This window comes from Syngnathus typhle, linkage group LG2, assembly GCF_033458585.1.
Source record: "Syngnathus typhle isolate RoL2023-S1 ecotype Sweden linkage group LG2, RoL_Styp_1.0, whole genome shotgun sequence".
Taxonomy (NCBI): domain Eukaryota; kingdom Metazoa; phylum Chordata; class Actinopteri; order Syngnathiformes; family Syngnathidae; genus Syngnathus; species Syngnathus typhle.
In genome coordinates, this window is record NC_083739.1 from 1784078 (window position 1) to 1796438 (window position 12361).

Consider the following 12361-nt stretch of genomic DNA (forward strand, 5'->3'; position numbering starts at 1 on the left):
GTCCTGTTACTGTATGGTACTTCTTTCAACTCTGTCACAATTTAATTCAGTCCAGTAATTTTTTTTCTTTAAATGTGCAGAATATTTAAAAACAACAACAACTTCTAATTGACGTTAAAGTACAGTGCAGCACATTAGTATGAATGGCTGTTTTGAAACATTAATTCAATCATTCAAATGCACAATGGCTGCCAATGTTATTTAAATTGGGAATAAAACTTCTGCTTTGCTTTTTGATAACCGACTTTCTTATCGGGACATGACTATTTTTCCTCTAAAATACCGCAATGCCTTCCATTTTAGATTCTGTTGCCTTGACATTATGAGGAGAAATGTCTCCCCTGCAAAAGTCAGGTCCAGTCCTCAACGATGAGAATTGTAGGACCCAGCAGACCACCGAACGCACCCCCTTGCTTCACCTGTTCGCGTGCGCACGAGCCCCCCCCCCCCACCCCCTCTCGCTCTTTCTCCCTCTCTCTCTCTCTCCCCCAAACTCGGTAATTCCTTCCACCAGCCCACAATAATGCCACAAAAGCCAAGACAAATCACAATGCTCAAGCTCTACAGCCTGCTAGTCATCACCGCGGCCGTCACCGGCGGCTCGCTGGGCGAGATGGTCTTCCGCTGCCCGGCGTGCACCGCGGAGCGCTTGGCTCTCTGTCCGCAGCTCAACGAGCCTTGCGCGGAAATCGTGCGCGAGCCGGGCTGCGGCTGCTGCCCGGTGTGCGCCCGACAGGAGGGCGAGACGTGCGGCGTGTACACCCCGAGGTGTGCCGCTGGCTTGCGATGCTACCCGACGCCCGATTCGGAGCTTCCCCTGGAGCAACTGATGCAGGGGCTGGGTCTGTGCCGGCACACGGTCGACACCGACACCTCCAGCCTGGAGCACCGGGAGCAGACCAGCGGTCAGTTCAATTGTCGGAATCAAATAACGGGAGCTGTCAACACTGATGTGATATATTTCAAAAATCGCTTAATTGAGGCACTCATGCTTGTTGCTAATTTCCACCATGACTGGCTTTGTCTGCTTGGTTGGACCACAAAAGTAACAATCCCCCACTCTTCCACCCAAAGCTGCCTTTAACCCGGCGAGCAAACTAAGGTCGTGACCAGAATTGTCCAAAACGGCACTCCTTGCATGGCGTTAAAAAAAAAAAAAAAGACTCCCAATGTTGATGTTGATGATTCTTTGAGGGATCGGAGAGAGCTGGGAGACAGCGGGAGGAATGTTGCATTGTTTGGAAAAGCTGGACTTTAGGCTTTGACCTGCAGTAAGCATACACTGGGGTTTACCTAGAAAACGGGCCGACTGTGTGTGCAGGAGGAGTCCAGTGAGGCTCATGTGCTTTGTGTTTGTACAAGGACGGGTCACTGCGAAGAGGAAAAGTAAACAGCCTCGTTATTTGGATGATTCCGAGGCCCTCTGTGAAGCTGGACCGTTGCGAACGCTTTGCCCGGAGAAACGTTCGTCATCATTTTCTCCGTTTGGTTAATCAGAACCTCACGCAGAAAGCTGGGTCAAAGGCCACGGAGCAGTAAGGCCTTACATCATCACTACTGCTGGTTGTTATACAAGAAGAATATTAGGAGGAAGTAACAATGTCAAGTCCATTTTGTAGGTGCTCCTGGAAGTGAGAGGCAGAGTGGGAAAGGAACAGCAGTACCATCTGAAATAACACGCTTGGCTAACAAGAGCATAGCATTCCTGTCCAGTTGAAGCCTGACAGACTGAAATAGCCCAGAGATAATCCTCCCCAAAAAAATCCACCAACGCAGACTTTCTTCGAAAAACCTCGTCGTCCCGACTTCTGCCAATCAAGACGTCTAGTCGCTGTGCCCAGAATCTTCTTGCGCTTGTCCCGAGAACTAGAATATCTTTGCACCCTCCTCAGTGCAGAAGACTTATTTTAAGACAATTGAAACATAACAAATCGTTTGAACCATTCGTCCGTTTCCTATGCACTTGTCCGTCACAGGTGAGCTGCAGCCGATACCGAGAATAGAACTCCCCCGACCTTAAAAACGAAGAAGGTAGTCGGTAGTGGAAATGATTCATCGCTGTTTTCCACATTTTATTTTATTTTGTGTAAATTGCCTATTTTACCTGGAATTTTAAACATTTGGACATTTTGAGAAGAGAAAAAAAATTAATCGATTGTCAAAAATACCGTAATTTTCGGACTATAAGTCGCGTTTTTTTCCATAGTTTGGGTGGGGGGGGCGACTTATACTCAGGAGCAACTTATATACATATATATGTTTGTTTTTTTTCACTTTTTTGGGCATGTTATGGCTGGTGCGACTTATAGTCCGAAAATTACGGTAATTATCGATTACTCTTGATTAATCGTCGCACCTTGAATTTGCCATCATTTGTTGGCAAGTGAGATGAATTATAGAAGCAGGCATGTGTGTGTGTGTGTGTGTAAGCATGTCAGAACGTGTCGAAAAGGCGCTCCGAGATAAAAGGTAAACACATCTGCAGATTCTACAAAACCAGTTCCAGCACTTTAAGGTTGACGGACAGACAAACATCCATATCCTTTTTACATTTTTTAAAAATTCTGATTTATACTTGGAGCCCGTTTTTGCACAGCCACATCAATCGGGCCTGAGCCAGTATCCGCTTGGCTGAGCCGAATCTTGACGCTGCACCTCTGGCTTGTGGAGTCTGGGAATCTGTCATGGATGACTTTTAGAAAGGAACTCATTGTCTGGGGATTAATTAAAGCAGTAGACTGGACAGTTGGCCTGCTCTTCTGTTTAGACTGCTGATCCCGACCGGCCCACCGAGGCCTGACTCCCTCCCCATAAAGGGAAGGAGGGCTCCGGTGGTGTGGTCCTCTGTGCTTGGCTGCATGTACATACAGTGAAAGCGATTGTGCCCTTTGACCCTTTACAAATGGTGCGTTCATGTGTGGGGCTGCGGAGACTTTGGACCTCCATACAGTATGGAAGAGACAGTTACGTAAAAGCACATTTGAACAAAACAGTTTCTAGCTGGGGAAATAATAAATATATATTTTGGAGGCAAAAATACAATCATTTTATATATTTATTTATAAATGCTAACAGGTCAAAAAAGTGGCCATGTGTATCTCAAGGGGATTATGATATTATATTAACTAATAATAAAAAAAAACAACCTTGCTGTTAAAAAAGTCAAATCTAAAATGACAAGAATGAAAAGTAACTGAAACTACGTCTTACGTTCATTAAATTAACTAAAAGTAGTATATACTTTGTTTTCATCTGTGTCAATTGAAAAATAATTCTTGTTTACTGTTACACAATAGTTGGTGAACTTTTTTGACCTAGCACTAAACAAACACTCCATATATAGAAAAAAGTACAACTAATATAAAAACGAGTAAAAAGAAAAAAACAAGTTAAACAAAGCATACCGGAAAAGACAAATGAAAAAAGTCAAAATAAATCTAATTATATTAAAAAAAAATTGCAAATTATAGTAACCCTGGTGTATCTATTTAGGTGAGAGAAAAAAAACTGCAAAAAAAATGAGGATTATTGCTCGTGTACATTTTAGCTAGCTTCGCTCTTTCTCACACATGTACCGAACAATCAATAAATATACGACACCATAAATGTATACCTGATCAACTTTCTGACTGTGCATCATCGCTCCTCCCCTTCCAGGTGAGACCTTGGAATTGTTGTCCGAGTCCAGCCTGAGCTTAGGTAAGGACACCACTTGGATGGGACCCAAGGAGACCGCGATCCGCCAACATCGTCACGAGACCCAGACGAAGATGAAGAGCAACAAGGTGGAAGATCTTAAACCGACACGACCCAGACAGGTGAGCGATGGAGGGAGGGGGAGAATAAATCAGTCAATCATGTACTGCTTGGAACAAATTTCAAAACATTTCCCTGATGTCACTCACACTACATTTTCAAATATCTGCATGCACATTTTATGTCAATCCTTTAAAACTCAGCACAGATGGATGAAGAAAAAACAAGTTCTGGCCTTCTCTTAGAACTTTCCACTTCACCCGCAATGACTCTGTGCCTCGCTTCGGGTTTCAGACGCCATGTCAGCAGGAGTTGGACCAGGTGCTGGAGAGGATCTCCAAGATGCCCTTCAGAGATAATCGAGGTCCACTGGAGGACCTCTATGCCCTGCACATCCCGAACTGTGACAAGAGAGGGCAGTATAACCTCAAACAGGTGAATAATAAGCAGAATAATATAGAATTATATATATATAAAAAAAAAATATTATATATATATACTAAATATATAAAATAAAAAAAATATATAATTATATATAATATATATATATGTACCAAATATATAAAATAAATAAATATGTATATATACAATTTAATTCCTAATAGCTCTAATATTTTAAGAAATTCGATTTGCTACTGACTCCCCCGTAATAAATGTCGTTTCAGTGCAAGATGTCCCTTTATGGTCAGAGGGGTGAGTGCTGGTGTGTAAGCCCCCACACGGGGCGACCCATCCTAGCAGCCCCCACTGTGCGGGGCAACCCCAACTGCAGCCAGTACCTTCCAGAGCTGGAGCTGGAGATGGCCAACATGGAGCAGATACAATAATAAAACAAAAAAAAAAGCAACTGTGAAGCATCTGGGAACAAACAATGAATAAGTGAGGTGCAACTTGCAAGCTTCAGACAGCGCATATTGGTAAACTTAACATGTTTAAAAAAAAAAAAAAAGATTTATAGATGCAAAGGGTGCTTTGGTTTATTTTATGTCTTTAATGGTGCATTGAGATACTAGTTTGTTGTGTTTTGTGACTACATGTAACTCAAAACACTTGATATCTTCTTAACCCATTGAAATAAAAAAACACTAATAATGTACTTCATGAAAACGTACTGTTATGGAATAATTAGACAGAATAAAAATAATTAAATGGACGACTTGTTACTCTTATGTACACCTTGGCCACTCGGGGGCAGTGTAATGCAGACATTGAATATACATTGAGCCTCTCTATGGCGTTTTGCATTGTTCGTTAGCATGAAGCTAAACCAAAAAAAACAAAACAAAAAAAAAACGTCTGTCAACTCGAAAAACTGCTGACTCGTATCTCAAAACAAAACGTAGGCTACTATTTTCAAAATTTGAATCTGGGTTAGTAAAAAATAAAACAGGGAAAATTAGAATCTAACATTCTTGGTGATGGGTAATTTTTTGAAATTTTGCAATCAAAAGGTCCAAGCTTGCTCTTCCAGAGTACAGGTTCTTTAATTAAATAGTGATTTGTCTTACAAAAACCGAGTACATGAACGACACAAGTGATAAATATTTTTACCATGTTCACATCATAGTCAATTTCTTTTATTTGCCACATTGTACGCACGCCTGAATCGATGGACGGGAGGGGCGAGGCATGATGCATTGTCATAAAATAAACACAAAGAAGGTGATGAGGGGAAAAAAAAAACATCCACTCAAACCCAGGATCAGCAACTCCAGGATTATTTCTCTCCCCGGGTGCTTGCCCGATATGAGAAAATAATATATCAATACGTTAATCAGATAAACTGCTTGACAGGCTTAACGGGGGGCTTTGTAGCGCCGTCTCTGATCAAATCGTTCACCATCTATCAATCTCCACCTTGGATTCACCTACCCCAAGCGCCATGCAAATTGCCATGTGGCCAAAGGCACTTAGATTTCCATACGAACTCAGTGCAGCCAGGTGGATTTGCTTCAACTCACAGACGAATGCATACATACCACACCAGGCCTTTACATATCATTTTCATGCAGGTCCCAAAAGATGAGCTTTTTTTTCGAAGGACACGGCACAGACACGCAAAATAAACCACCTGCGCCACAAATTAGACCTGCTTTTAGCTGGTCTAAGGTCCGCTTTCCTTTCTGCCACCACATTTTACGAGGACATATTTATCTATCTTTATAATTCATCATTTGGAAATAGCAACGTATCATTTTGCTTGATCCTAGTAAGGGTGCTTGGCGCATATAAGCAAAAACAAAAACATTAAAAGCCCCAAAATAAAGAAATCATGGAAATCATCCCGCTTATGTTTGCTAATGGTGACCACATCAAGGAGTTATCACGCACACACACACAGTCCGTTTAAAACCACAGTTAGAGTATGTACAAGCAGTTTGTTTCCCTTTTAAAGCCAGAACAGTCCATCACGACGACCACACGGTGACAAATCAGACTGCGAGTTGGCACTCATCACGTGTGACGGCAAAACTTCAACCTCACTCGTTCCTGTTGCTGCTGCTGTCCAAGTCTTTGCACTGCAAGTCACCACCGGCGTAGTTTATGCCTGGGATCTTGGCACCGAAGCGATCCACGCACCAACATATCCCCCTCCTGCGGCCGCGGGATGGTTTGCACTGCGGGTTGAGACGCGACGGCTTAACGGGTTGCGTTCTCTGCCGGATCATGATAAGTACCGTATTTTCCAGACTATAAGGCGCACCTAAAAAGCTAAAATTTTCTCAAAAGCCGACAGTGCGCCTTATAGTCCGGTGCGCCTTATATATGGACCAAATTCCTAAATTTAAACTGGCCCGAAGCATTGTGTCATGAAATCAATCATAAGTGGCCCGCTGAAGACTATGAATCATGAATCAAAAAGACTATGGATCATTATTTTGTGATGATAAAGTCATTTGTTGCGTCTGAAGTTGAAATAAAAAAGATAAAACGGAGAATGATTTGATTTGGATTAAAAATTTGACATGATGCATTAATGGTGCGCCTTATAGTCCAGTGCGCCTTATATGAGGACAAAGTTTTAAAATGGGCCATTTATTGAAGGTGCGCCTTATAGTCCGGTGCGCCTTATAGTCCGGAAAATACGGTAAACACCAAGGTGGAAGGATTCCAGTGTACCTGTTTGCGCTTGAAGAAACCTTTTTTGTCACAGTTGGGGATGTACAAAGATAGAGCCAAGACCCGAGACGTGTCCTTCATGCTTTGGACGAGGTGATCCAGACGTCTCCTGCAGGGCCCCTACGTCGGAAGCGACACGGTTGCTCGTATTTGTATTTATCGTCAACAGCTTACGATGATGCTCTCGATTGTGATATGATGTTTGCTAAAGCTGCGGTTTGCCTTTTTTTTGTTTGTTGACAGTATGTGAATTAGTAAAGCAGTTCAGGTTTGCACACTGTATGGAAATAAATGAGCTGATTTTTTTTTCTGGATTTTTTTTCCCAACGTCAATGCATTTAGAATAGCTTTGACAGCAAAATAATATTTAAAAAAAAAAAAAACTTTGCTAAAGGTGAGATTGCAATTAAAAGGCTGTCGCAGAGCGGTGAGTGAGTGCCGATTACGTACAAACTGAGGCTCCAATTTCTCCAGGCCGTGCAGAGGGAAGTCCAAGTTGCTATTAGGTCCCACCCTGGCTAGCTGCTTTTTGCGATCCTTAGCCTGCTTCATCGCCTGGGCCTTCCGACTGCTGATGTGGTCCCGTCCATAAATGGGCACCTTGGTTTGGGGCATCATGGAATCTGGGACAGGAAACAAGACATCATTGTGAGATGGTCACGTGTCCAGATGAGTCTCTGCTTCTGGTCAGAGTTATTTGTATGTGACAACAGAATTTTGGAATCTGCGTAAGAAGGCAGATACGGGAGATTCATTTCTGCAAAATGTCTGTCCTCTCCTGCACCCACAAACAAATTACCGTTTTTTTCCGTGTATAATGCGCCCCCATGTATAATACGCACCCTAAAAATGGCATGCTGATGCTGGAAAAAAGCCTGTACCCATGTATAATACGCACCCAATTTTTATGAATTTTAAAAAAAAAACTTTTTTTTTTTTAAGTCCCAATGATCGTCACACACGCAGGGAGGCAATGGGTCCCATTTTTATAGTCTTTGGTATGGTCATAACTAGGCTGGATGTAATTTCTTTTGTTGGCGTTGATTTCTCCGACTGCCCGTAAACGCACCACCGCGCTCCGTGCGCGCATGTGAAAAGGCGTGCGGACGTGAAAAAGGCGGCTCTGTATGGGAGAGACGTTGAAGAGGAATAAAAACACCCTTGGAAACCAAAACTTGCCCCTCGTCGTGACTCGGAGCCGCAACAAATGTTTCGGATTTGTGTAGGGTACATTGTGACAGACAGCAAACGAGCAGGTGATCGAGCAAGCGTCTGATACGAGAGCATTGCGGTCGTATGTTGTACCATGACTTTCTTTAAAAAAATAAAAAAAAATAAAAAATAAAAAGAAATTAAATTTTTTTTGTACCCATGTATAATGCGCACCCCAGATTTTAGGACAATAAATTAGTTAAATTTTGCGCACTATACACGGAAAAAAACGGTACTGTGTGAATTTGAATGTGGACACAAGCCAGTGTACACAGGAAAAATGGTGAAGAACATTCCACAAAGTAACCACATCAGGCCAGGTTTCCATTGTGTGAAAGGTCATCAAATATCATCGCTAAAAGCTCAGTTGGAAGGATCTGTAAGCATATGTAACCAATAAGCATCCATGGAATCTCTATTTTCTCCCCGCTAGAACAGGTGTGCAAGATCCTATCTTTAAAAAAAAGTAAAAATGAATCGTACATACAGTATATGATAAATAACTTGGGCCCCACCATGGACCCTTGTGGAACGCCACTCATTGCGTCCATGCAAGTTGATTGGGGTGCTCTCATTTTTACAAAGAGAGCTTTTACAAATCTTGCTTGATTGCTTCTAAATCTAAATAAGAAATAAAACGATGCTTTTCTATGAAGTCATCAAACCTGACTAAAAGGTGTTTTGTTCCTTTAAGCCACTGCTGGCCCATTTCCATTGCTATGTAGCGTTTCTTCCATTTCATTGGTACATGGCTCTACGTGGCTGCTCGCTAAGCTACTAAGCTAACGTAATGGTGAAACGAGGTCACCCCCCCCCCCCCACCACCACCAAAGCTCTCGCGATGACGATGCTGTAGATCACAGTGATGTCATGCATAATGACTTCTTGGAAACGGTTTCCTGCTGACACAGTTATTCCCCCCCCCCCCCCTACTTTGGAGGAAAAAAACAGGAGCAGGATCCGCATTATATGTCCATCAAGTCTTTGCTTGCTAATCCTCACCCAATCTGGCCTGTGCTGACGAATCATGTTGCAAACTTTTGCAGGATGATCGTCTTCTTTTAAATCGTCACCATATAAACATCTCATGACATCAGGTGAACTGGATCCATAGTTGGCAAAGACAACATGCAGACAATACGCAAAAATCAGAAATATGACATCATTGGGGGGGGGGGTCCATCCATCCATGTTACTTTAAACACCTGGTCACTTCACCAATGAGGCGAGGGAAGCAAGTTCATTTATGCCAGGCAATGAAAAAAAATACAGGTGTAACCAGGTCCCACCTGTAATTTTCTTGTGGGTCAGCACCCGATCCCCGCCCCCAAGACCCACTCGCACAAAGCCGACTGATTTATGGCTTGCAGCGGGGTTAAGATAGCAGGTTGATTGGCGCCCATTGTTGGGTTCACTAGGAAATGTCGGGGGGAATCGGGCAATAGGATATTTGGGGGGAATTTTGAATCATATGCTCCGGTAATGTTAGGGTACCCTTGAAGTAGGGGTGTCAAAGTCGTTTTTGACGCGGGCCGCATCGTCGTCATCGTTTCCTTCTGAGGGCCATTATGAATGTCAACAAATGATAACTACCGTTTTTTTCCATGTATAATGCGCAAAATTTAACTAATTTATTGTCCTAAAATCTGGGGTGCGTATTATAAATGGGTACAGGGTTTTTTCCAGCATCAACAGGCCATTTTTAGGGTGCGTATTATACATGGGGGCGCATTATACATGGAAAAAAAAGTAGTTTTGAAATCACAGACTAGTAAAAACGGTTCAAATATTTTCAAAAGATGAACGTAATAAACATCGCTAGAAATATCTATTTTTCAAAAGTGAAGACAATTTGTAATTTTAGTATCGACACATGAAGTCCATTCACAATTTGTCTTTGCGGGCCACTAAAAATAACGTGGCGGGCCACATCTGGCCCCCGGGCCTTGAGTTTGACACCTATGCTTTAATGCAGGGGTGTCAAACTCTTTTTTTTTTTCGTGGGCCGCATTGTAGTCATAGCTTCTTTCGGAGGGCCGTTATGACTGTCGACCCAAATCAATGTATAAAGCTACAAAACAAACTGACAAATAACTCGTTTTCAAATCAGACAAGTAAAAACTGGTCAAATATTAAAAAAAAAAAAAAAAAAAAAGATATTAAAAGTGAAGACAATCAGCAATTCTAGTAATGACACACGGATTTCATGCACAATTTGTCTTTGCGGGCCACATCAAATGATGTGCCGGGCCGTATCTGGCCCCCGGGCCTTGACTTTGACACCTGTGCTTTAATGGGTGCTTGGAGACACAGCCTCACTGGTTCCAAGAGGTCAACACCTTAAGTCACTGGTGGAATCTCGGAAGAGCCATCTTATCATCAGCGAATATTACACGTGCGGACTGTGCCATGCCAAAATAAACCCGTTGAACCCAGAGCGTCAGTGATTCACCCAAGACACGCTCGAGCGGGATGAGAAATCATTCAGTCTCACTTCAATTGCCTTCCAACTCTTATTTATTATGAACCTATTTATTTTGCTCATCTGTTTGAATGCTTTTCCATTGCAATGAACCATATGGCTTCCTGCCAGTAGACATTTATGTTCAATTACCGTTTTTTTCCGTGTATAGTGCGCAAAATTTAACGAATTTATTGTCCTAAAATTCTTTTTTTTTTAAATTTTTTTTTTTTTTTTTTTTTTAAAACAAAACCAACAACAGGACTGACCGACAAAGTCGTGGAACAAAAAGACACTACCAAAGACAGGAACAGAAAGCAAACAGACATCATGACAGTAACACATGCAATGATCCGACGGTGAGCGAGGGGCAGACAGGACTTAAATACAAAACACGTTACATCGATTGAGGTGACACAGGAAGAGAGCGGCGACGCCAACAGAAACTATGGCAACCTAGACACATAGCAAAACTGGGGACGAGACGTGACAAATGTCCCTCGAAATGAAACTTGAAATCACCAAGTTTTGGTTTCCAAGGGTGTTTTTATTCCTTTTCAACGTCTCTCCCATACAGAGCCTCCCTGCGTGTGTGACGATCATTGGGACTTAAAAAAAATAAAAATAAATAAATAAAAAGAATTTCATAAAAAGAAATTCATAAAAATTGGGTGCGTATTATACATGGGTACAGGCTTTTTTCCAGCATCAGCATGCCATTTTTAGGGTGCGTATTATACATGGGGGCGCACTATACACGGAAAAAAACGGTATTATGAGTTGATCTATTTTGAAAAACACTAGCGTGACGACAGGAAAGGACGCCGCCGGCCTACCTTTGGAAGGCTGCAGCAGTTTGTACAACTTCTCGTTTCTGCAAACGCCGCGGCCGTGCAGGAGGGCGTGCAGAGGCTTCTCCTCGCCGTTTTTGGGAAGGCATCGCAGCCCGCGTGTACACGGCCCCGTGTACACGCCGCAAGACTGGCCGTCCTCCAGCGCGCACGTCAGGCAGCATCCGCAGCCGGGCTCCTTCACCGCTTGACAACCCACCGGCACCGGCGGGCACATGGAACGGGCCTTCTGGTCGCACGGCTCGCACGGCACGTACGACGCAACGCAGCTTGGGACGAAGAGCAGCACCAGGAGAGCTACACTCGGTAGCATGGTGCAGGCGTGGAATGGATGGATGGATGGATGGATGGATGACTGGATATCAAGTGAAGAAGCCGCGATGTATCAACGACTGGAGTCCGAGCATCAAGCAGGCGTTTGCGGCATCCACAGGTGCGCAAAGTTATCACCGCAGACGACCAGTGACGCGACTGGAGTCTTCAACTTTGCAGTGGAGGCAAAAGCAAAAAAAATGCTTCAATGAGCACGAATAGATCCAGCAATCTTCTGCCTGGCTTGCGCGCAAAATCTTTCGCTTCTGCGTCTCTCCTTTCTGCTTCCGTGCCTGCGTGTGAGCAGAATGTGTAATCTGTGGCTGGTGTTGAGCTGTGGCCTTAAAAAAAAAAAAAAGAAAAAGAAAGAAAAAAAAAAAGCCGGAGGCGAAGCCTATGACGATGGGGATGTCAAACAAGGCACGGAGGGGGGAGGCGCACTTGTCAAGCGTGCAGGCTGTGATGCTGATTCTGCAGGGCGGGTACTGGCATGCCTTCAGATAGGAGACGGGGGCTGATGTGACTGAGGACCACCCCCCACCCATCGGACTCAAGTTGAACAGGCAATCCAGAGAAAAGTCAGTGAGGGGGGTGGAATTAATTTTTTTGTTCATTTTTTTCAATCACATTTTTTGTTTATGTTTTTTAA

The 12361-nt window shown here is 43.2% G+C and overlaps 2 protein-coding genes across 2 annotated transcripts; one reads left to right on the plus strand and one right to left on the minus strand.

Annotated features, from left to right (window-relative positions):
* The first annotated feature begins 491 nt into the window (after window positions 1-491).
* Window positions 492-4909, plus strand: igfbp2a (insulin-like growth factor binding protein 2a). Its single transcript, XM_061272174.1, has 4 exons — window positions 492-905; window positions 3658-3818; window positions 4051-4191; window positions 4422-4909. Exons 1-4 carry the CDS (start codon window positions 524-526, stop codon window positions 4581-4583), a joined length of 846 nt encoding a protein of 281 aa, XP_061128158.1. The 5' UTR covers window positions 492-523; the 3' UTR covers window positions 4584-4909.
* Window positions 4910-5221: 312 nt separating this feature from the next.
* Window positions 5222-12083, minus strand: LOC133149939 (insulin-like growth factor-binding protein 5). Its single transcript, XM_061272175.1, has 4 exons — window positions 11386-12083; window positions 7327-7499; window positions 6877-6996; window positions 5222-6374 (listed from the first exon to the last, which is right to left on the minus strand). Exons 1-4 carry the CDS (start codon window positions 11711-11713, stop codon window positions 6237-6239), a joined length of 759 nt encoding a protein of 252 aa, XP_061128159.1. The 5' UTR covers window positions 11714-12083; the 3' UTR covers window positions 5222-6236.
* Window positions 12084-12361: the final 278 nt, after the last annotated feature.

Excerpts from the sequence above, each read along its gene's own strand:
- LOC133149939 (XM_061272175.1), bottom strand. The coding sequence starts at position 11,713 with ATGCTACCGAGTGTAGCTCTCCTGGTGCTGCTCTTCGTCCCAAGCTGC. Across the intron at positions 6,997-7,326 it reads AGAAATTGGAGCCTCAGTTT|GGGCCCTGCAGGAGACGTCT; the intron begins GTACGTAATCGG and ends CTTCCGACGTAG. Across the intron at positions 6,375-6,876 it reads GTTTCTTCAAGCGCAAACAG|TGCAAACCATCCCGCGGCCG; the intron begins GTACACTGGAAT and ends CTCAACCCGCAG.
- igfbp2a (XM_061272174.1), top strand. The coding sequence starts at position 524 with ATGCCACAAAAGCCAAGACAAATCACAATGCTCAAGCTCTACAGCCTG. Across the intron at positions 906-3,657 it reads GCACCGGGAGCAGACCAGCG|GTGAGACCTTGGAATTGTTG; the intron begins GTCAGTTCAATT and ends CTCCCCTTCCAG. Across the intron at positions 3,819-4,050 it reads AACCGACACGACCCAGACAG|ACGCCATGTCAGCAGGAGTT; the intron begins GTGAGCGATGGA and ends TTCGGGTTTCAG.